This window comes from Elgaria multicarinata, chromosome 2, assembly GCF_023053635.1.
Source record: "Elgaria multicarinata webbii isolate HBS135686 ecotype San Diego chromosome 2, rElgMul1.1.pri, whole genome shotgun sequence".
Taxonomy (NCBI): Eukaryota; Metazoa; Chordata; class Lepidosauria; order Squamata; family Anguidae; genus Elgaria; species Elgaria multicarinata.
Genome location: NC_086172.1, coordinates 492,716 through 518,621, shown reverse-complemented (window position 1 = coordinate 518,621; position 25,906 = coordinate 492,716). Strand labels below are relative to the sequence as shown.

At 40.2% G+C, this 25,906-nt stretch overlaps 1 protein-coding gene across 1 annotated transcript in view; it reads right to left on the bottom strand.

Moving 5' to 3' along the window:
• COL4A2 (collagen type IV alpha 2 chain) overlaps positions 1–25,906 on the bottom strand; it is a 266,143-nt gene that overhangs the window by 178,511 nt on the left and 61,726 nt on the right. The window contains exons 4-6 of the mRNA XM_063115898.1: positions 7,577–7,711; positions 7,313–7,357; positions 3,782–3,898 (exon numbers count right to left, since the gene is read on the bottom strand). Of these exons, the coding sequence (XP_062971968.1) occupies positions 3,782–3,898; positions 7,313–7,357; positions 7,577–7,711 (297 nt within the window). The remainder of the gene's footprint in view (positions 1–3,781; positions 3,899–7,312; positions 7,358–7,576; positions 7,712–25,906) is intronic.

Here is a 25,906-nt window from a genome sequence, read left to right as displayed (position 1 = left end):
GCGCTCGGAGAACGTACAAAATTATGAATAGTGTGGAGAATGTGGATATTGTGTCATTTTTCTCCCTCTTTCATAATACTTGAACTCAGAGTCATTACTGAGTCTAGGCACTGATGTATGACTTGCACAGCCTCTCCTGCATCAGATGTTACATGGAAAAAGAGCTGTGTGTCACCAACGTATTGATTGCACTTGTCTCCAACACCCTTAATGACTGCCCACAGGGGCTTCCTATAGATGTGAAACAACATTGGGGACAATATAGTACCCTGCGGAACCCCATAGCTCAATTGCCAAGGGGCTGAGGTATGGTAACCCAACTGGCCTTATAGGTAAGACCAGAACTACTGTAACATAGTGCCTCCAATACTCATCCCATGGAGTTGATCCATGAGTATATGATTGCTGATGGTATCAAAAGTTGAAGAAAGCTTGAGCAGGGGTGCTAATCTCAAAAGATTTATGCCAGCTCCATTGCCATAATTACTATAATATCACAAAGCGTATTATCAACAAGTTAAAGCAGTGGTTCCCAATTGGTGGTCTGTGGACCCCAGGGGGTCCACATAACCCACCCAGGGGGTTCGTGGCACCATTCACATATTCACCATTCATTTCTGGAGTCTACTGATGATGAATTCCTACCAGAAGTAAAATATAACATCACTGAGCACCTGCGACTAGCTTCAGAAATTACTTCCCTGCACCTAATCCTGAAAACTCATGGATAAGGAATCCTTTTGAATGTGGTGATGTACAACTAACAACTCTGTCTGTGGAAGAGCAAGATGCACTTGTTGATGTGACTTGTGATGGTTCTTTGAAATCATTTTTCAAAGAATATAGACTGGACCAATTCTGGGTGAAGGTTTCTCCTGATTATAAGAAGTTAGGTGAAAAAGCTTTGAAACATCTAGTTCCCTTTTGTTCCACATATCTTTGTGAACAAACATTTTCAACATTTTGTTATATGAAGAACAAGCATAGAAATCGGCTTGATGTTGATCCAGATTTGAGATTAAAAGTAGGAAATATTGGACCGGAAGGGATTGTTCGGGACAAAAAGAAGCATGATTTCTCCCATCACACTTAGGTTTAGTAGCTGTTAGACATGTCATAATTTGTTCAATTGTAAACTAGACGTTAGTAAAGTTAAATTCATCTTTATATTCCTAACTAAATCATTGTCATTTTTGCATGGTAATATCACAAATTTTATGGTCTGTTTTTTAGTATACCTAAAATCCTTTGTTTATTGGGGGCTACCCCTTATTTTCTCCAAAAAAATGCTTTGCTCAGGTAACTACCATAGAGATAACAATTTTTTCAAAAGTAGGGGGTCCATGGCTTGGCATTTGAAAAACAAGGGGTCTGCAGTACTTAGCTAATTGGGAACCACTGAGTTAGAGGGCTGGAAACAACTGCATTTATCATGGCTCGGAAGGACAGCTGCTATTAGGAATAAGAAATTTCTTTTCTTGTTCCAGGTTTTACCTATTAAACTTCCTAAGCAACAGTTTGAGAAATGGCAAAACATATTCTGGAGCATTTTATTCACAAAAATAAATGAAGTAGAATTAGCAGATGTATTAAATCTGTTAAGTATAGAACCCAAGATAAAGGGGATTTAGGCATACCTAATTCAAACTCTTATTACGATATGTTTTAGTTAAAACAACTAATTTATATCATACACAGCACAAAAAGAATTGTATGGGTGGGCATGGAACTACAACAGGCAATGCCAGCTGTAAGAGCCACGCCATTCTTCTCTCCCTCATGGCCTGAGGTAAAGCAAATTGAAAAACAACAATGATGGTGTGGAAGAGGGGGAGGAAATTCTTGTCCCACCACTGCCACCCCTTACACCTTGTCTTGGACCTACTTGACTTTATGGATGGGGACAAGTATGCCCAATATAGGAAGTTGGAGGAGAAGGCTATATTTAGAATTAGAGATTTATTTGTCAGAGGCCAACCTATAATAGAAGAATCTCTGTGCATAAAGCTGAGAAATACCCCATATAATTGGCTCTACCTTGCCTCAATTTGCTCTAATAAATACATAAATTAAAGAAGGATGATGAAATACAGCGATAGTTAACTGTTTCTGAACATCACTGTGTTGCAACAGACAAATCTATGAAAGGATCAGATGCTCTTAAATACCAACAGCTAAAAAAATGGTACTATGGGTAATGTAAGGATAGCTTGGGAAGATGACTTAGAAATTAAAATTGATGAACATAAATGATTGAAATTGTGGTCTCAAGTACCTCTAAGAACAGCTTCAGATAGAATTCAAGAAGCGGCTCTTAAAGGGCTCTTTACTGATGGCAACACCTCTAAAACTATATCGTATCGATAACTCTGTTCCACCTCTTTTACTGGAGAGGTTTATGTATATGTGGTGGGCAAGTAAGCTGGTAAAAAGTTTTTGTGAAGCTGTCTATGGAAAAATTTCTGGCATTACAGGGCAATTGTTGTCTCCCACTCCAGCCCACGTTCTTTTGTTCCTTATTGACCATTTAGATGTTCCTATAATCCACAAGGATTAAAATGGCAGTGTGTATGGAAATTGTAGCTCAGTGGGGAAAAGCTACTAAACTTTCTGTACAAAAGTGGATGGCAAGAGTGTGGGAAATCGCCTTGTCAGAGAAATAAAGAGCTTTATCACACCGGCATTATACTGTGCAATCACTGCGAATTGTGTGCAAAGGACCCTGAAGTTTTCCAGTTTATAATCTGCTTTTATTGTGAAGTACTCCCATGCATCCAGCTTTAATTGTGCTTCAAAGGCAATAGACCCACCCTATTTTGGTACTATTTTTCGGGCGAATCATTTGTTGTTTTCCAAGCGGCCACTGGGGCGCAGTGGTTTAAAGAAAAATTAAACAAATGCTTACATCTGCATAAACTTTAAAGATAAAGACATCAAAATTGGCACAGTAATAGATATTAAGGAGAGCTTTAAGCATACCAAATTTGAATCATATTGGGTCATCCATTGATTTCTTATGATTTTTTACATTTCTCCCCTTAAGCCCATTTCCTGGTATACAAAGGATCTTAGGAGCGCTGCTGCCCGGCTAACAACAACAGCGACAGCTTAGAGCTGTAGGGGATAATTCATGGGAAACAGGTATGTGAGATGAAGCTAAAAATGCAACACAGTAAACTTGTGTGGGGGTTTTCTAGTATAGTCAAGTTTAAGGGGATATTGCCCCCTTTCATATATATATTAACCAATCCCTACCACTTTTTTCTCCTTCAGTCACCCATGTTTCCTTGCGGAAACATGGGTGACAGCTAGATATGGATGGTTGAAAGATTGTATTGGTATTTCTAATTCAATGGATTAGACCGATTCAATATTTTAGACAAGATATTTTATTGGTGATTTTTTTCCCTTTTGTGTGTGTGTGGATTGTTGCCACATTGAGAGTCTAATGTTGTACTTCAGTTTTGATCATAATTTGTTTCTTTTCCGTCTGTTAATAATTTTTTTAACAAAAAAAAAAAAAAGATGACAGTGTGGGTTAAAGCAGAACTATTTATAATTATCTGACAGCTTTGGAGGATTTACAGTTTTTGCAGAATAACCCTAATATGGCAAGTTCTCAAGAATGCTCTGTCTACTATTTTTCTCCTGGTAAGTGAGAGCACAATGGTGGTTCACTAGAAAGGAAGAGTGTCCAATCAACTGCTTGTTTGTTTGTTTTTAAATAGCAGGGCTACATTAAGGTTATATTACATAAATCTATTCAGTGTTAGGAACTTACAAAGAAACCAGGCAAGCCTCCAGACCCTTGGCTTCCCTGCTGACCAGGATCTCCCTTGGTCCCATTGCAGCCATCGTGGCCAGGTTTCCCTCTTGATCCTGCTTGACCTGGATGACCCTGTGGAGACAGAATAAATACAAGTATGTTCATCCTACCATCTGTTTCTGCTTTCTACTTCCTAGTGTTCATACAGCATTAAAATGTTCTCACCATTAGCCCAAGCAAAAACTCCATGAGAAAACGGAATGAAAAAAAGGAATTCTAAACAAGGTCACTGGAGTTCAAACCAGACGCCCCAGAGAACATGAAAAAACATTGGTAGAAAGGGAAAACTAGACATATTCTCAATAAAATGGCTGGGAGGAGCGGAGAAGGAAAAAGAAGAGAGGAAAAAGATGATAGCTTTACTTTCTTTTATTCAAAGAATTAGGACTACTGGAATCTAATTTAAATGTGACATCAAATGAACAAGAAGAACAAACCCATGCAACACTGTGCCCATTCAGCAACTTCTTTAAGCCAGGACAACTTGACTGGGTATATATTGTTAGCAAGCACTGCGCTTGGTGGAATGGGTATATGTCATACCACATGGGTAAGTTCATACCTGCCTGGCATCATTCTTAAGATTTGGCCTGAAAGCTTTTATATTGTGAATTTCTTTTTAGCAAGGATGCCATAAGTCAAGTCCAAATCATGAGAGGATGCAAGCTCCTCCATATGGTTTTTCTCTGTCCTATAGAATCAGGGAAGAGGAAGTTTCAGAGCATGGATAAAGCAGGCAGCAATACAGATAAGTATACTGTGCCATGATGTGACTTAATGGCCCTCCTGCCCAAACTTCTGCTGTCTGTGACACCCATTTTGCATATTGGGTACTTGTGCCAAAGTGCAGATCTATACTTCTGAAACCCTCACCGGTGCCACTCTCATTGTATATTTAAATAGAAACAGGATTAGGGAAGGTGTGTTTTCCTAGCCCTGTTTTCCTAGCCATAGAGATTGGCACTAATCATAGGCAACTTCCCCTTGGTTCAACTCGAAATCTGTTTCCCCCAAATTTAGTAGGAAACAACAGCTGAGGGGCAAGGGATTTATTGTTTTTCCACCTCCTTATTCAATTGGTAGAGCATGTCCGTTAAGGCATTATCCTAAACTTCCTTTTTCCTGGATTTGTGAAGATGGAGTCAACTCTGGTCTTAAACAGGAGGTTTTTCTGATAATTGAATTTCCCTGGATTTTAAAAAAGGAAAATAATTATTTAAGTGTTCTTAAAAAACAATAATCCACACAAACTAAAAAACAAACACACACACACACATTAACTCAGTAAATTCTCTTCAGTGATCTGTTTATTAGTCCTCAGTCTTCAAAATCACCTCACTCTTATCTCAGTTGACAGTTTCATGCTACTATTCCTCAACTGTCAGAATGCAGACGGGGGGCTGTCTAGACATGGGGAAAGCCTTGGGGTGTCTCCGCAGTGGCACTGTGTTGTTTATATGATGCAGAAGCCAATACAGAGGCATCCCGGGGCTTTCCCCTAAAGCTCTGAAATAAAGAAGCTAGGGACTGAACCCAATGTTTTGTCTGGAAAGCAGTGAGGACACACATTGCTGTCTGTCACTGCGCTCCAGAGTCATGGCAGAGGCATCAGGAAAAACTTCCTGACTGTTAGAGCAGTACCACAATGAAACCAGTTACCTAAGGAGGTTGTGGGCTCTCCCACAGTAGAGGCCTTCAAGAGGCAGCTGGACAGTCATCTGTCAGGGATGCTGTAGGGTGGATTTCTGCATTGAGCAGGGGGTTGGACTCAATGGCCCTATAGGTTCCTTCCAACTCTACTATTCCATGATTCTATGATCAGTTTGAAATTGTGCCCAATTATAGACCTCATCAGGTAGATTACGGATGCCAAGGCCGTGTCTTGATGGCCTAGCATCTGCGCCCCGAGGCCTCGAACTCCCACATTGGTGTTCCTTCCTGTTATCTGCACGGGATAAATAGCTTCACATTTGCAGATAAACAAATAGAAAAAATAACAGTGGGGGGAAGAATGGAGTGCTCCAGCACATTCACCCCATTTATTTATTTATTTATTTATTTATTTATTTATTATTTTAAATGATGGTCTGCAGAGGTGGCCCAGCGGCCATTTGGCATGCTGGGCTACCCCTTCCCCAGTTCCCCTCTCCACCAGTTCTTTAATTTTTTTAACTTTAATGTTTTACTTTATTTTTTTTTCAAAGCTGTGGTCCATGGAGGCGATCCAGCAGCCATTCCGCTTGCTCGCCTGCCCCTCCCCTTGTCCTGGCTGGGAAACCAATCAGGGTGAAGCACTGGCTGGGACACACCTCTGGAGCAATGCTGGGGGGGGTGGCGACAGACAGCAAATGTGCATCTGCGCCTTGCTGACAAGAAAAAGTAATGGTAAGTAGCCGACTTTTTAAAAGTAGAGCTTCGGGGGTTTGCCTCTGGATGGCTTCGCAGTGGCGACTGCATCATATAGATGACCTGCCGCCACTGAGGATCCACCCCAGGGCAAACCCTTCATCAAGATGTACCCCAAGTTTCATGTTCTTCACTCTACAGGTATCATTTACATGAGCAGTAGAATTTTGAGGCTCATAATGGCAGAACCTTTTTTGGGAGGGTGGGACATCTTAACTGAAGAAGTGTCCCTTTAACAAGTAAGATGTCTTGTTTCATGTATGATGGCAGCGCCTATGTATATAGATGCTGGAACTAGCACTTGACCACAATTTTTCCAGCATGAAATTACATGCAGTGTTCTTTCTTTTTTCATGCTTTCTGTATAAGAAATGTGTATAATATTGCTATATCTCTGTCCTTATATTCTGATATTATTACAACAACCTCATCTGCTGCATTAAAGCAAATCCCTTGAAAGCTGTCTGTATAAAACTTATAGGATCAGTTTTAATTTAGGAGGGAAAGTCAAAGCAGACGGGATGAGTGAATGAGGCAATAATCTGAAAATAGGCATTTGGAACTTCTTTGCATGTGGCTGAAAGGAAAAAGTCTGGGCATTGTAGAGAAAGCTAGTTTTGAGAAATCCATCTGGGGATTTCTGTGAAACAGTATAGGAATAAAAAGAAAAAGCTTATTATTTCATACCACAAGGTATTAATTGAGGTGGGTAAAAACATATTTTACAGCAACAATGCTTCCCCATTAGTCTCTTGTGTTCAGAATTTGATGAAGGGTGGATTCACAGGCTTTCTTCATATGCTCAAGAATATTTGTACTCTGAATACTGTCCAACAAATTTGTAATATACAAAATACTAGTTCACATTTTCTGGAATTGTTTATATACCATTGGAGGCCCTGCTTTCTTGTGAGATTAGTAGGCAGGCATGGCATACATGGCCTTCTTGGTTGTGGTGCCAAGACTGTGAAACTATCTGAGTAGTGACCCATTGGTGTTTGTCTTTGCCTTTCTGTAGACAGCTAACAGAAACCACATAAGACTTTCTGATTTCAGTCTATTAAAATATCGGCTACTTACAGGTACACCATCTGCACCAGAAAAGCCAGTGACCCCTCTTTGTCCCTAGAGGGGGAAAAGAAACATGATGAAAATAATAATAATTCCTTTTGTTTGATCATTATAGTTTGCTGTTGTTTATTCGTTCAGTCACTTCCGACTCTTCGTGACTTCATGGACCAGCCCACGCCAGAGCTTTCTGTCGGCTGTCACCACCCCTAGCTCCCCCAAGGTCAAGTCTGTCACCTCCAGAATAGGCTAACCTATTAGAAGTTCTATAGTTACCACTTCTCCCTTTGGACCAGTTATTCCTGGTCTGCCTCTTTCGCCTTTGTCTCCATTGTGCCCAGGCAGTCCTGGGATACCTTCCAATCCAGGTGGGCCGGGGGGTCCCAGCTGTCCAAGTAGTCCTGGCTGGCCCTGGAAATGACAACAAACACAATTCCTCAGGAACTATTGCAAAACTTTATCTCTACACAAATGAAGAACTCTGCACTTTTCCTCATGAAGAAAGAACATAATTATTAGGGCTGTGCAGGGACTCTGGATCCCAATCCAGACCTTCCAGATCAGGTCTGAACCGCTCTGGACCTCTTCTGACCCGATCCGGAGGTCCGGATTTTCCTTCATAGACTTACGTTGGAAAAGAAAAACACCTATAACTTTTTTGTTTTTCAAGATACACACATGTAACTGGGCACCATGATAGCTTCTAAATGGATCCTTAGTCATGCCAATTTTGAAGGAAATCAGATCATGCCCTGATTTTTAGTGAATTTTTAAAACTTCCACCCTCATTTACAAAACTGCATTTATCGCCAGCATTTTTCAAGATGCACACATGTAACTGGGCACCATGATAGCTTCCAGACAGGACATTAGGCATGGCCACATTGAAGGAAATTGGATCATGCCCTGATTTTTAGCAATTTTTTAAAGTTAAACCTCAACCACAATATCCTTCAGAAATAAAATGTGTATTAGAAAGAGATAGTGAAAGTGCATCTCAGGACAATATTAGCACTTCAAAGGGAACATAGTGCAAAGGAGATCGTTCTGCTTTGAGCTCTACAACCTATTTTTGTTGTTTTTATTTATTTAAATTTCCTTAACTGGATTTTAACTGTCCTTAACACTCCAAACATTTTTACATTATTTTTTTTTATTTTGTTGTTGTTTTAATGTCAAACTTATTTTAACTTATTAATTGTGAGTTTAACTTTTATATTAGCAATTGTTTTTATGATTAATAATGGTTAATTGCAGGGTGTTAATTATTGTTAGACAGTTTGGATCTCAAACGATGAAATGATTTTTACCAGGCAAGGATACAAAACCCTGGGGCTTCCAGTGGAAGTTCTAACTGGCAGCAGGAAACAGAAACCTAAATCACAGACCAAAATTGCACAATTCTTCTCTCCTAAAAGAGAAGTAGTAGTATGAAATGATTCTACAATTAATTCTGTATTAGATTGGTCTATAGACCCCAAGAGTACTATGCAAGGACACATTTCAGATGATGATGTCAGAGACCTGGCATGTGAGTTAGACCTTGCTGATAATATCATCCTGAGAAGAGCATAAAATCAGTAATCTCCTTAGATGATCAGCTAATCTCCAGAGATAAGCTAATGGAAAAGCAGATAACTGAATTAGCAAGGTGTTCCCCTTTATCAGTTCAAAAAGGGAACTTTCCCAGCCATGAAGTGAGTAACCTGGAAATTAAGGGTGGCCAATTAATTAATTAATTTTATTTATTTATTGCACTTATATACTGCCCCCATATCCAGAGCTCTCTGGGCGGTTTACAGAAATTCTAAAATTGAGATAAAAACAAGTACACAAAATTTAAAATTTTAAAACACAGAACATACACACATAAAGCATTAAAAAACATTAAAAAACTAAACATGTGGGTGATTAAGATGTGCTGCCATATGCCTGGGCAAAGAAGAAAGTCTTAACCTGGCACCGGAAAGATAGCAGCGTTGGCGCCAGGTGAGCCTTGTCAGGGAGATCATTCCATAGTCTGGGGGCCACCACCAAAAAGGCCCTGTCTCTCATTGCCACACTCCAAGCCTCTCTTGGAGTAGGCACCCAGAGGAGGACCTTAGATGTTGAACATAGTGACCGGGTAAATTCATGTCGGGAGAGGCGTTCCATCAGGTATTGTGGTCCCAAGCCGTGTAAGACTTTATAAGTCAAAAACAGTAACTTGAATTGGGCTCGGAAACATACAGGCAGCCAGTGCAAGCGGACCAGAGCAGGTGTTATATGGTCAAACCTTCTAGTTCCCGAAATCAATCTGGTAGCTGCATTTTGCACGAGCTGCAGCTTCCGAACCGTCTTCAAAGGCAGCCCTATGTAGAGTGCATTGCAGTAATCTAACTTGGAGGTTACCAGAGCATGGACGACTGAAGCCAGGTTATCCCTGTCCAGATAGGGGCGTAGCTGGGCCACGAACCGGACAAAGTGGACAACTAATAATTTGAACAGTTACTTGAAATTGAGAAATGAGTGATTGACACCTCCAAGGATCTAGGTTTAATTAATTTGTTCCTGGCAGAATCTTATAGACTGTTAACAACAATGGAGGAGATATATAGAAAGGGGGATACTGGTTCTGCTCAAACTGAAATAAAATCAGGGATTACTCAAAAGGTTAATGTGGACACTTGCCATGTAAGAGAGCATGAAGAGAAAGCAAAGAAGAAAAGAAAATTGGTGAAAAGAGTAAAAAACATACAGAATTAAAGGTGGCTCCAAAGGCAATATACCAGAATAGGAAAATAAATTATGAAAAAATATTCAAATTAATAGAGAAAACCCCGCAAGAAGGTGCAGGTTAAAAAGTCATCTAAGAGTGGAAAACTGAGCAAAGCGGAAAAGAACAAAATAAAGCTGAGAAAAAGCTTTTATCTTGTGAAAGTTTTCTTCTGCCATGAAAGAAGCTTCCAATGTTTTGCCTCATTCTCAGGGTGTTTTATGAACCGCGGAGTGGGCTGATTCGCACCGCTGAAGCCCGGTTCCGAAGCGGACCGGGGGAGGTGTGGATCGGCATGAAGTGGTTTGGAACAGTCCGAAGCTCCAGATGCAGGTAAGTGGGGGGAGAGGGGCTTACCTGACATCACCATCGCTGCTTACCTGACATCACTGTGTGGCGACAGTGGCAGAGCCAGGTAAGGGGAGAGGGGGCTTACCTGCATCCATAGCGGTCTGGGCGGCAGCTTCAACTGTGGCCCAGGCCTCATGGACTGTTTCCGCCTTGAGGCCTGGGCCACAGTTGAAGCCGCCGCCCAGACTGCTACGGATGCAGGTAAGTGGGGGGGAGGGGGTCTTACCTGGCACCACCAGCACCGCTGTCCTTGCAGCGATGGTGAAGCCAGGTAAGGGGGGAGGGTCCTATTTTGTCCCCCCTTCTCCACTTACCTGCCTCCACCACCCGCCGCGGAGGCAAGTAAGTGGGGAAGGGGGTGCAAAATGGGGGCTGAATCTCGCTCCGGCCCTTTGGATCTCGCTCCGGATCATAAACTACTTGCAGCCTGATCCTCCCTTAATCCTTCTACTTCTCTGGTTACATTTTTTCCACTTAAGATCAAATTGTTTTGATTCCCTGTATTAAGTTGCAACTGTATCAAATACTATAAACCTGCCAGTGATACTTCAGCCAGAACTCTTGAATTCCCTTCAGCTGCTTTGCATGAACTTCAGTGTAGGCTACTTTGAGTTTCTTTTATTAAGAAAAGTAGGGTATACATTTTTAAATAAATCAGTTTGTTGCTTAGTTAATTAAGTTCTATAGGAGAAGATAATAATTGGCACTTATTTTTATTAAAACAGTCAGTAATAGTAACAGTCAAAACTAAGTGGCCAACTCATTAATTCTAAAGTTTTGCTCAGTCTGTGTGGGAGCGTGCTCAAGTCTGAGAATGTTCAGGAAGTTCAACACAGATGTTTTCTTTGCGTGGGCGTTAATTCCATCTGTTCTTTTGTTGTTGTTGTTGTTTAAAGACCCTTGAGAACATAATTTTTGTCCCAAACCACAAATAACTGAAATTTCCAAATGATGTTTCTGTTCAAATTCATCATCTTAAACAACAGTCTGAAACAGACATGACATTATAGTCTCTATCTGAAACGTTATACTATATCTCTTTTATTTAAATCATAGAATCATAGAATAGCAGAGTTGGAAGGGGCCTACAAGGCCATCGAGTCCAACCCCCTGCTCAATGGTAATTGTTGGGAACAATTTCAAAAAACCTTTTCCCAAAAATAGGATTACATTTTGAGATTGATAAACAAATGGTCAAAGAACACCTAATTTCCTTGAATGAGTTCAAATTTCCAGGGCCCGATGAACTGCACCCTAGAGTAATGAAGGAGCTAGCGGAAGAACTCTCAGAACCTTTGTCTATTATCTTTGCAAAATCATGGAAGACGGGTGAGCTGCCGGACGACTGGAGGAGGGCTAACGTTGTCCCTATCTTCAAAAAGGAGGAACCTGGGAACTACAGACCAGTCAGTCTGACATCCATCCCTGGGAAAATTCTGGAGCAGATTATAAAGAAGTCAATCTGTAAACACCTTGAAATCAATGTGGTGATCACTAGAAGCCAACATGGGTTAGTCAAGAACAAGTCCTGTCAGACTAATTTGATCTCATTTTTTGATATGGTAACCTCCCTTGTGAACTGTGGGAATGCTGTGGACGTCATATATCTTGACTTCAGCAAAGCTTTTGACAAAGTACCACATGACATTCTGATTAACAAACTAGCTAAAAGTGGGCTAGATGGAACAACTATTAGGTGGATTCACAGTTGGCTACAGAATTGGACTCAAAGAGAACTTATCAATGGAACCTTCTCAAATTGGTGAGAGGTAACGAGTGGGGTACCGCAGGGATGAGTCCTGGGCCCAGTGCTCTTCAACATTTTTATTAATGATTTAGATGAAGAGGTGCAGGGAACGCTTATCAAATTTGCAGATGACACAAAATTGGGTGGGATAGCTAATACCCTGGAAGACAGAAACAAACTTCAAAGTGATCTTGATAGGCTGGAGTGCTGGGCTGAAAACAACAGAATGAAATTTAATAGGGATAAATGCCAAGTTCTACATTTAGGAAATAGAAACCAAAGGCACAGTTACAAGATGGGGGATACTTGGCTCAGCAATACTACAAACGAGAAAGTTCTTGGAATTGTTGTAGATTGCAAGCTGAATATGAGCCAACAGTGCGATATGGCTGCAAGAAAGGCAAATGCTATTTTGGGCTACATTTATAGAAGTATAGCTTCCAAATCATATAAGGTACAGGTTCCTCTCTATTCGGCCCTGGTTAGGCCTCATCTAGAGTATTGCGTCCAGTTCTGGGCTCCACAATTCAAGAAGGACGCAGACAAGCTGGAGCGTGTTCAGAGGAGGGCAACCAGGATGATCAGGGGTCTAGAAACAAAGCCCTATTTATTTATTTATTTATTTATTACATTTTTATACCGCCCAATAGCCGAAGCTCTCTGGGCGGTTCACAAAAATTAAAACCACAGTAAAACACCCAACAGGTTAAAAGCACAATTACAAAATACAGTATAAAAAGCGCAACCAGGATAAAACCACACAGCAAAATTGATATAAGATTAAAATACAGAGTTAAAACAGTAAAATTAAATTTAAGTTAAAATTAAGTGTTAAAATACTGAGTGAATAAAAAGGTCTTCAGCTGGCGACGAAAGCAGTACAGTGTAGGTGCCAGGCGGACCTCTCTGGGGAGCTCGTTCCACAACCGGGGTGCCACAGCGGAGAAAGCCCTCCTCCTAGTAGCCACCTGCCTCACTTCCTTTGGCAGGGGCTCACGGGGAAGGGCCCCTGTAGATGATCTTAAGGTCCGGGTAGGTACATATGGGAGGAGGCGTTCCTTCAGATAACCTATGAAGAGAGACTGAAAGAACTGGGCCTGTTTAGCCTGGAGAAGAGAAGATTGAGAGGAGACATGATAGCACTCTTCAAATACTTGAAATGTTGTCACACAGAGGAGGGCCAGGATTTCTTCTCGATCCTCCCAGAGTGCAGGACACAGAATAACAGGCTCAAGTTAAAGGAAGCCAGATTCCAGCTGGACATCAGGAAAAACTTCCTGACTGTTAGAGCAGTACGACAATGGAATCAGTTACCTAGGGAGGTTGTGGGCTCTCCCACACTAGAGGTATTCAAAAGGCAGCTGGACAAGCATCTGTCACGGATGCTTTAGGATGGATTCCTGCATTGAGCAGGGGGTCGGACTCGATGGCCTTGTAGGCCCGTTCCAACTCTGCTATTCTATGATTCTATAATCCTATGTAATAGTATTTAAACAGCCTATATAAGCTACAGGAAAACAGCGTGAATATCCTTCCACGTAAGTCTCATGATCATACACTCTTTTGGATAGAATGGCTGCAATTCTACAGAAAAGGAACAAGGGTGAAAAGCAAATATATGTTCAAAAATCATACTAATTTAATTGAAAGAGTCACTGATAATTTTATTTCTACATTACAGATGTATGGTTGTTGGACTTGATGGCCTGATACGCCCCTTCCAACTCTACAATGCTATGATGCTATGATTTCTTGGTACAACATAGTAACCCAGCTTTACTGCTTTTGGTGGGGGGAGTAGATCTTATCTACTCTGGGATTAGTTTTTCATATTTTGTTTTTTGTACATCCAAAAAACCAATAAAACTATTAATGTAGGCAGGGGTGAGATTATTAGTGAAGGCCTACTCTAGCTCCTTAGAGGTTCTTCTCCTCTGACTCCCAGCATAGATCACAGAACCCTAACATCAGTGCCTCTCTTTTCCAGTAGATCATAGGGATATTACCAGCATGAAGAAGCAAAGAAGTAGCAGAAGTATGTGTGTTTAGACCAGAAATGGGGATCCACATTCCTCCATTATTTCCTTTTCCTGCTCAGACGTGGCTTAAATACAAAATGGGCTAAAGGCAAAGCTGGCCCATACACTCAAAGCTGAGCTAAGGGGAAATATCACATATCATTAGGAGTATGAGTGTAGCTCTTTAGACACTCTAAATTGAAGTTGGATCCCAATCCATTGGAATGATCCTCACGTGTGTCTATGCACATGTATTAAAATGCCTACATTCACCAAAGAAAAGGGTTGCATTTGGTTGGTCAGTTTTGACAATTCTGATGGTATCTTGGATATGGGATTGAGGTAGCCTGGATTCAATTATTCCACATCCTCAAAGCAGGCAGAGCTAACTATCTGTTGAGATATATGTACATAACTGACCCACCACGGCCCAGTGAACCAAGCAATTCTTGGGTGTCATATGCAGAAGGTTTAGTGTTTACACTTTGCAGCAAATGAGCCACAATTTAAAGGATGGTTTTATGCACTGAAGCTTAGCTTCCACCAGCACAGCAGCAGCGCAAGATGTTCCACTGCCTGAGTCAAGAGGACACATGCCACTGCACACACACCCATTGCTGCCATTGGCACTCGCCCCATTGTCATAGTTTTCTGCCATCCTCATGGCTGCTGCCCCCTTTGCATGAAACAAATAAACTTGCTTTGATGAAGGAACCTTCAGAGTGGATGCCTGCCTGATCTCTCACTCTGAGGACTCTCCCAGAGGAAGAGATGGTAGCTTCTCCAGAGGGCCCAACTGCTCGATGTCTCAGTCTGTAAGAGTCCTCAGAATGAAAGATCAGGGGAGGCTGCTCCAGTGAGTCCTTCTGGCTATTCTTCTGCTATAGCATTTTCCATAGCAGATGAGCAGGGACACTGTGGCAGTAATAGTAGCAGTGCCCATAAGGGCTCTCTCAGTGGGGCCCCAGCATGGAATTCACCCCGCCTCATGGGAGGGCTGGCTTTAAGGTAGATTCCTGCAATGAGCAGGGGGTTGGACTCGATGGCCTTGTAGGCCACTTCCAATTCTGCTATTCTATGATTCTGCACATGGAGATCACTATTTCTGGATTGGACTGTGTTTGGCAAAATATAAAAGGTAATTTAGCAAAACAATTTATATTAGATAATAGAATGGCTTTGATTAGGAGCAACTCAGCAATAAAATAAAGTGTCTAGATAGTGGGAAATCGCCTACTTTTCCAGCTCTATATACTTGTAGCTAACTTTTCACTTTTACATCCTATTGAATATCTCAGATTTTTTTCCAGGCCTGTCTCTCCTAAATTTATTTATTACATTTATATACCACTCCCATAGCTAGAGCTCTCTGGATGGTTTACAGAAATTCTAAAATGAGATAAAAACAAGTATACAAAACTTAAAATTCTAAAACACAGAATTCTAAAATTCTAAAATACTTCCTTCTCGGTGGTAGAAATATATATCCCTCCCAGTACATCTCTTAGAGATATTTCTTTTCAGGGGGCGGAGCTTGACCGCCATGGAAGGGTAAGATTTCTTATGAGGCTCTCGGATGGCTGAGCTAAAAAATTCAATTATCTCATTTAAAAGGGCATAAATCTCTAATGAACATTTTGGAAAAGGTCTATGAATTATAACTGACAATGATGATGACTTCTGTGAAAGTAAAATTGATATAAGGAGTGGGGAAATCAGTGCGGCTTCTGGGCTTGCAAATCAGTTTTTCGGAGCGGAGAGGGAAATCGAAACTAAAGTGTTTTGTTATTGTCGGATCTCTCCCAGTGACTGCTGATTTGATTTACTGTGTATCTCACTCCTTATCTGTGTAGAGCGAGCTATTGGCAATAAATCTAACCATCGGAAAGTACTGAGAGAGAAAAGCTGTTTCCGGGCATGGAATGAGAGACTGTTTTGATTATTATTCAGGACATTAAACAATAGATTTATGCCCTATGCCGAATATTAGAAAAACAAAAACAAAAGTTGGAAAGGTTATTTGGTCACGTCGTAAATGCCCCAGTAATCATAATCTCCCCCGCCCTGAAAAGCTGTCTTCAGAAGAAGAGGTGCTTAACAGTGACAGTGAGAGAGAGACGGAGGATCTTAAGATGGTGGGGAAAGCTGGCAAGGCGCCAGCTACTATGGCTGAAATTAAGAGCTTCATAACAGAAAATAATGAAATCCTTATTAAAAAGATGGATCAACATGCTGAAAAGGCAGACAAGCGGATGGATGTGCTGGCTGACAAGATTGTTCAGAATGACAAGAGTATAAAGATTTTAGAGAGAGGAGTAAACCTGTTGGAGAAAAGGCAAGATGTTTTTGAAAAAAGTTATAATGTACAGTTTCAGGACCATGAGTTAAGGCTGATCCAATTAGAAGACCAGAATCGACGATCATCACTTCGAATAAAGAATCTTGTTCAAATATCAGAAGATTTGCGAAAAGTAATTTTGCAGTGGTTTAAAGATATGATGCCTGATCTGGAAATAGAGGACTGTGACCTGACTAGGATTCACAGAGTGGGAGGACTAAATTACAAAGGAGCAACTAGAGACATTCTGGTGAAATTTGGCAGTTATTATAAAAAAGAGCAAGTTATGAAGAAATTGAGGTCCATGGCTCTGATACAATATAAAGGCAAATCAGTGCAAATTTACAATGATCTTTGTCAGCAAACACTCAAATGGAGACGCAGTGTCAAGCCAATAACTGAAATATTAACAAAGAATACAATAAAGTATGCCTGGGGTTACCCTGTTTTTTAAAGATTTACACATGGTGGGAGGCAACACAGAGTAACCTCCTTGGATCAGGGCAAGGAGTTGCTGAAGAGTTTGGGTCTGTATAATGGTGCAAGTTTGAATGAAGCAGGTGGGAATGGAAGTGAAGCGGGGGCGTCTGGGATGTAATAAACTTGATAAATTGATTATGAGATAATAGTATATAAAATTGTTAAAATATAGAGGTCTTGCTGGTCTGGCGGAGCACTGCCTCCCCCCCTCCCCTAATGGTAGATAATGGCTGGAGTGATAGACTTATGGGGATTTGGGGGGGGAAGAGGTGGGGGGTGGGGTGGGGGGTTTGATTGGGTGGGAGGGAGGGATTTGAAGGGGTTTTTATGGTTTTATGTATGTGAATTTGAGTTGCAGAACACATGGGATCGGAAGAAGTACCAAAAGGTTGAATATAGATAAGAACATAAAAGTATCAACGCTCAATGTTAAAGGTCTGGGGGCAGTTGTGAAAAGGAGAATTGAACAAATGTTAAATAGAGAAGGATCTGATATTATTATGCTGCAAGAAACACACCAGGGGTTCAATGGGGTAAACGAAATACGTACAAAGTGGTCAGTTTATTATGAAAAGTCATTGGGGACTTCAAAAAAAAATGGAGTGGCTACTTTGATTTTTTTTAAAAGTGGATTTATATTAGAAACTATAAAAAAGGATGATAATGGTAGATATCTTATGATAAAGTGTAGGGGAAATTGTTATCCCTCTCTATGGCACACTTTCAGTATTGGCATACCATGCTGAGATGTGCTAGAACACAGGATAACACTTTTAAGATAAAGCCTTGCTAAGAAACATCTTGGTACTTGCTGGCCAATGCCTTGGAATGTGCTGACGCACTGACTCAAGAGCCACAGAATACAATACAGTATTGAAGACACTATGCTGTGATCACGTATTTCCTTAACCCTTATATGGTATATTCATGCTGAACACACACTAACCAACACCTCCTGTGCACCCCCTGTGCACGAGGTAATCATGCATTTAACATGCTGTACTTAACAACCAATCATAGCTTGTATACAAGAAATGTAACCACTTAGTTCTTAATAAAAACCAGGACGGGGCCGCCTATTTGGGATGCCTCCTCTTCATGCAGTTGGACTCCTTGCCAGTTATTCACTACATCTGGTGACCCCGACGTGATCGGATCCAGGAAACCCCCTGCTCATCGGCTGGAATAGCCTTGGTACCACTCAGCGTTCCTACGCTCCCTTATCGTGAGTATGGGGGGGGAATTGTCAGCTCCGCAGAAGCTTCATGCACAAGAGCTACATAAAATTTTAAAAGAGCAAGGTTGTACAACTGTATCCCTCAGTCATGTAAGTGACCTAGTAAATGAAATAGGGTTGCAATGCCCTTGGTATCCCGAGGCAGGGACACTTCAGCTCACAGATTGGGTGAAAATCGGTACACACCTATACACTGAACCACGAGCTCCCATACAGCACTTGTTGCTGTGGCAGCAATGCAAAGATGCGCTGGAGAAGGTAGGAACTGAGGCATCCTCCAGCTCATTATCTTTTATCGCTCCCATTTCTCAAACATCACTCCCATATCCCCAGTTAGTGCCTCCTGCATCAGCTTCACAGCTGAGAGGAGAAGAAGCAAATAGTGAAGTGTTGCCAAAACTTAGCAAAGTCCGTGAGGCTTTTGAAGAGGAAAAGAGGAAAGGAACACTAACCTCAGATGAGCTGTTTGAGGGTCTTAACAACTTTCCTTCAGCTTATCCTATAACCTCACATCAAAATGACCAAGGACAGGTAGTTGTCAATTGGACATCATTGCCTTATTCAGTACTTAGAGAATTGAATAAAGCTATTCAAGAGACAGGCATACGCTCTACTTATGCCCAAGGCATGGTGGAGAGTATTGGCAATGGATACACTATGCTTCCTCAGGATTGGAAAGATTTATTTCGCATGATCCTAAGTCCAGCCCAATATGTAGTTTGGGACAGTGAATACAGAAAGGAGTCGCTCCATATAGCCCTAAGCTCTAATGGAGTGATAACAGCAGAGCAGTTGTATGGCAGTGGACAGTTTGCAGTGATAGAGGCTCAGGCACAACTGCCTATGCCTACCTTTCAGGCCATTAACCGCTGCATCATAAAAGCATTTCAAAGGGTGCCAGTGTCTAGAAAACCTTCAAAATCCTTTACTATCACACACCATGGACCTACTGAGCCTTACAATCAAAGGAAGCCTTACAGAGACAAATTAACAATGAGGAGCTATTAATTGGCTCAGACCTTACTGCAAGCTCACAACTGATGAACTTTCACCTTTGTTTGCCGCCCTAAAACAAGGTAAACACCCAGCTGATAAAATTTCTTTAACCACTAATCAACTGCAAGTTTTGTCTTTAGTCAATGAATGTTTAAAAGAAATTTGGGTAGATCGCCAGGTGTTAGATCAACCTTGTCAAGTTCTTATACTTACAGGGTTAAGTCAACCATATGCAGTTATTACACAGACACGCATTGAAACCTGTGACACTCAGTTCAGGAGTAGATCTTGCAACACTACGACCTGCAATCGTCACACACACATACTTGAATGGCTGTATCTCAGTCATAGCCCTAGCTGTACCAACTCTACAAAACCAATTATATATGCCAATCTGATTATTAAAGCTCGAGAGCGTACAAGAGCACTTTTAGCCCAAGATCCAGAAACTCTGATAGTTCCCATGCCTCTTCAGATGTGGGAACGATCAGTGTCATTTTCTGAAGAATTGCAAGCTGCCCTAGCAGGCTTTGTAGGACAAGTTACATATCATATTCCTGCTGACCCTCGACTGCAATGTTTAAGTCAATTGTCTGTTAAAATCAAGCCTTTACAAAATGACTTCCCTATTAAGGAAGCCCTTACTGTTTACACTGATAGAAGCCCAAAGAGAGGAGTAGTGGCCTGGAAACAGGAAGATCTGTAGAGAACCATGTTCACACTGCCCCAGAAATCACCTCAAAGAGCTGAACTAGCTGCAGTTATTTTAGCCTTCCGCACATTTCCTCAAGCACTAAACCTAATAACAGACAGTTTATATGTTAACAATGTAGTACGTGGTCTTCCAGGAAGTTATGTAACCCCAGTAATAGATAAGAACCTTTTAGGTCTCTTTATAACCTTGCAGACTCTGTTGGCTCACCGCACCAATGAATATTTTATTGCTCACATCCGTAGTCATCAACCCTTCCCCAGGGAGATCTCCACTGGTAATCAAGTGGCTGATCAATCCCTTCGAGCTCTAGCTGTGCAAAAACTAACTCCATGGGAAAGCCATGCGTTTCATCATCAAAATGCTAAAGCCTTAGCAAAACAGTTTCAGCTGCCATTAGATCAGGCACGCGCCATTATCCAATCATGCCCACAGTGCACAAAGGTACATTCAGCCCCTGATATAGGTGTCAATCCTCGTGGCACAGTAGCCAATGAGCTATGGCAAATAGATGTTACTCATTTTAGTCCTTTCACTCCATGGAAATACCTTCATGTGTCAGTAGACACTTACTCAGGATATATTTGAGTCACATGTCAAAAAAGAGAAAAAACAAAACATGTTATTAATCATTGCATTAGAAGTTTTTCAGTAATGGGAATACCTTCTGCCTTAAAAACAGATAATAGACCTGCTTATTGCAGTACTTCTTTTGCACAGTTCTGTGAAACCTGGCAGGTTACACATACTTTTGGCATTCCATATAATTCCACTAGTCAAGCTATTGTTGAACGCACCAACCGTACCTTGAAAGAGCATTTATACAAACAAAAACAAAAAGCAGGGATCCCCATTGGTTTGGGCTCCCGCCAGGAATGGCTGGCAAAAGTGTTGTTCACTATTAACCATTTGAATGTTCTCCTACCAACTAATACTACCCGATTACAACAACATTTCCAAATGCATACCCCTCTGCCGCAGCCGCTGGTCACGTACCGGCAGCTACCTAATCCTGTCTGGCACAGCCCTGTCCCCTTGATCACTTGGGGTCGGGGTTATGCTGCTGTGCTTACTCCAACAGGACCAGTGTGGGTTCCAGCACAGTGTGTGAAGCCCTGGAAAGAGAATGTCGTGGCATCAAGGATTGACCAACCCGATTCCAGAATTCTCCCTACAACTTCAGGAGGACCCCCTGAAACCACGTGGCAGGGTGCCCGTCCAAAAACATAAACCAACATGGGGAGAGATAAAGGCGTTATCTTTCCAAGCTCAAAAATTATTGGAGCAACAGCACATTGATCCAACTCCAGAGAATTTTCTAGTTGCTACATTTGCTTGCTTAAATGCTAATTCTTTGCTGACAATAATTCTGTTATTTAGCTGTATAACTTGTCCAGTTATAAGCACTCCACTACATGATAGAATGCAGTACAATGTATAGATAAAGTTAGCAAAAATAGTAAACACCACTGATTTCTGTCTTACTGATGCTCCAGATATGCATAGATTACTTAGTACATGTCTCATTCCCATATGCAAAGCTCCTGGTTCTCTTGGTAATGTTACTGGGTTGAGTAAATTTCTGAACTTTAGTGAAATTCATTATCACACCATGGCCCAATGTGGAATTGCTACATACCAGTTACCCCAAGATGCTATACAGTTATACACCCCATATGTTGTAAACCACAAGAATAACACATGTGCTAGAATGGTAAATTGCTCTATTCACCGTCCACTAAAAGGTTGTTTGTCCCCAGGACCTTCTTTGTGGAATTGTTCAAAGATAGAAAATGTAACAAGTAACTATGGACACATTATATTGCCAATTGGATGGTTTTTCACATGTGGGTCTCGTACTTATAATTATGTACCAGCTAATATAACATTAACACAATGTTGTCTTAGTCGCTTGACAGTGTTTCTACCACCCCGGCCTACTAAAAGCACTCGACAAAAAAGAGAGACTGAGACTATGAATGCAGTTTGTGATGGAAATGTTACTGTTTTAAGTCCAGCAGAATATATCTCCCTGGCTATGAGCCTTGTCGGGGTTCCTGGATTGGCTGTGGGAAATGCCAAACAACTTAGGCATCTGGCATGTTTACTAGCAAAGACAATTAATAGTACTTCCATTGCTATTGGACTTTTGATTCAAGAACAACAAGATTTAAGGCATGCTATACTGGACAATCGAGCTGCAATAGACTTTTTGTTGTTACAAAGACATCTTGGCTGCGAAGCTGTGGAAAATATGTGCTGTTTCAATCTCACAGACAATAGTAACCAAATTCAACACCAACTGGTTCAATTCAACACTTACTTAAAAAATATGCACATGCAGTTAAACAAGATATTGCACCTGAATGGTGGAAGTTTTTGTGGTCCTGGTTTCCAACAAGATGGTACAAAACTATATTTCAATATGCTGTATTGATTGTATTTTTATTAATCACCTTCTGCTGTTTCATACAATGTATCCCAAGATTACTGTCATGGTGTGTTCCCTCTTGCCGTCCCAAGGTTTCAAAACCAAGCAAACGCCAAATTTATTATGCTTACAAGGCTTTACAATTAAATGAATAAAAGGGGAGATGTAGGGGAAATTGTTATCCCTCTCTATGGCACACTTTCAGTATTGGCATACCATGCTGAGATGTGCTAGAACACAGGATAACACTTTTAAGATAAAGCCTTGCTAAGAAACATCTTGGTACTTGCTGGCCAATGCCTTGGAATGTGCTGACGCACTGACTCAAGAGCCACAGAATACAATACAGTATTGAAGACACTATGCTGTGATCACGTATTTCCTTAACCCTTATATGGTATATTCATGCTGAACACACACTAACCAACACCTCCTGTGCACCCCCTATGCACGAGGTAATCATGCATTTAACATGCTGTACTTAACAACCAATCATAGCTTGTATACAAGAAATGTAACCACTTAGTTCTTAATAAAAACCAGGACGGGGCCGCCTATTTGGGATGCCTCCTCTTCATGCAGTTGGACTCCTTGCCAGTTATTCACTACAATAAAGGGTGAAATTGAAGGTAAAGCATATACATTAATGTTTATGCCCCTAATGAGAGACATAGGCCGGATCTACACTACTGCTTTAAAGCGCTTTATAACAGTTATAAAGCACTTTAATTGCTTTAAAGCACTATAAAACTGTTATAAAGCGCTTTAAAGCAATAGTGTAGATCCAGCCATAGAGAGTTTTATACAGAATTATTTAAAGAAATGGAAGAGTTTAAGGAGGGGTATGTTATCTTAGCTGGGGACTTTATTATGGTTATGGATAATAGATTGGACAGGTCAAACCCCACTAATACTGAAAAGAGAAATAATATTACTATATTGAATAAATTGGTAAAAGAAAAAGATTATGTGGATTGTTGGCGTTTACTTAGTGGGGCGAATCCTGGCTTTTCTTATTATTCTCCAGTTCATCATACATACTCTAGGATAGATTATATATTTGTTTCAAAAGAGTTTGCAACTAAGGTTTGTAAAATGGAAATGGAGGTAATAAAGGTAACAGATCATGCATTGCTAAGTTTAGAGTTTACAGTTAGGAAGAACTATAAAGAAGCATATAGGTGGAAAATGAATACAAAAATATCGAAATATAATAAAGTGGTAGAAAAAATGCAGAGGGAACTGTCAGAGTCTTGGGAAATTAATGAAAAGGGTGGAACGGTAGGGGCAGTTGTTTGGGATACCATGAAGGCGGTAGCAAGAGGGATTTGTATTAGAGAAACGTGTAATTTAAGGAGGCAACAGCTTTCAGCGCAGGAAAAGTTGGAGGTAGAGATTAGGAAGTTGGAGAAAGATTATTGGCAGTGTAAAAATAAACATAAATTAATAGAAATACAAGCAAAGAAAAAAGAGTTAGAGAATATAAATATAGAGCAAGTTCAGAAAAATATAATTTATATGAAAAGGGAGTATTTTGAAAATAGCAATAGAAACTCTAGATTGCTTGCCAGACTCACACAAAAGGAAAAAGCGAGGAATGGGATAGGAATATTGAAGGATAAACAAGGGAATTATTGTCATATAATGAAGGGTAAAATAAAAATCTTCCAAGAATTCTATCAAGAATTATATAAGGGAAAGGATATCCAAAAAAAAGAAGTTGGAAGATTATATAGAAAAGTATATAAAGAAGGGAATAAAAATAGAACATAAAGAGTTAATGGAGAAGGTAATAACTCAAAGAGAAGTTGAAGAGGTAATTGAGAATTTGAAAGTGGGTAAATCACCTGGGGTAGATGGTTTAGGATCAGAATATTATAAAGTTTTTAAAACGTTTCTAGTACCGAAATTATTGAAGCTGTACAATGCCATATTGGAAGGAGAGAAGACACCAGAATCATGGGAACATTCATTGATAATTTTAATTCCAAAACCAGATAAAGACTTGACTGTCCCTGATTCATATAGACCTATTTCATTAATAAATCAAGATGCTAAAAAAATTTCAACTATTTTAGCGAAACGGTTAAATAAATTTATAGCTGAATATATAGGGGAAGACCAATGTGGATTCGGAGCGGGTAGACAGATGCATAATTTAGTGGGAAGAGTTTTAAATGCAATACAGGTGATAAAAAAAATCTAAGATTAAGGCAGGAATTTTGGCACTGGATAGTTTTAAGGCTTTTGATTGTGTGAGCTGGCAGGCATTAAAGATGATTTTAAATAAAATGGGATTTGGAAATAAATTTAAAGCTATAATAGAACAGCTATATTCTCAAAATACAGCCGTAGTGGTAGTGAATGACGGAGTCACGGATAAGATACGACTAGCCAGAGGGACAAGACAAGGATGTCCACTCTCGACGGTCCTGTTTGTAGTGGTTATGGAAGTATTGGTGAATGCAATAAGAGGTGATGGGAAGATAGAAGGAATTGGTGGTACCAAAAAAATAAAATTGAATATGTTTGCGGATGATACTTTACTAACTATAAAGAACCCAATAAGAAAGATGGAAAGAATCAAACATCAATTGAGAGAATTTGAAGAAATTACTGGGTTAAGAATAAATTGGTCCAAATCAGAGATGATGTTATTTAATTATACTAAAAAGGAAGAAAAGGAATGGGAACGAAAGGGAACAGAAATGAGAGCTAAGGAACAGATTAGATACTTGGGAATTAAAATTACAAAAAACTTAGAGTTTAGAGAAGGAGAATTTAAATAGTTTAAAAAAAGAGATTTTAGTAAAATTGGAAAAATATAAAAGAGTAAACTTATCCTGGTTTGGAAGAATAGCACTAATAAAAATGAAGATTTAAGCAAAGATTAATTTTGTGTTTAGGATGTTACCAATAAAAATTTCAGAATTAGAGATGAAAAGTTGGCAAAATATTATAAACAATTATTGTAATGGGGATAAGAAAGCGAGGGTAAATAAGAATAAATGGTATTTAAGCCAAAAGAAGGGAGGAATGGGTCTCCCAAATATTAACCTATATTATGTAGCAAATAGGTTAAGACATATTGTGGAAGCAATTATAGGAGTAGGAGATTTAGACTGGATGGAGGATAAAACTACAAGCAATATAGAGGTGAAGTTAGAAAACGTATTTTTTAGGGAAGGAGGGAAAAAATGGGCTGAAAGTATAGGTAATCCGCTCTTGAGGTTTCACTGGGGAATTTGGAGTAAATATAAAGGGGAGTTGCTCCCGAGCAGCTCCCCTTTGTCGCCGGTAATAATGTTAAAGAATTTCCCGGAGCAACTGAAGGGCAGATTAAGTAATTTTTTAATAGAAAAAAATTAAATGAAATTAAGGGAATGGTTGAGAGAAATGAATACAAGAGAAGATATGGAAGAGGTTTCATCGCCAGCTGAAGACCTTTTTATTCACTCAGTATTTTAACACTTAATTTTAACTTAAATTTAAATTTTACTGTTTTAACTCTGTATTTTAATCTTATATCAACTTTGCTGTG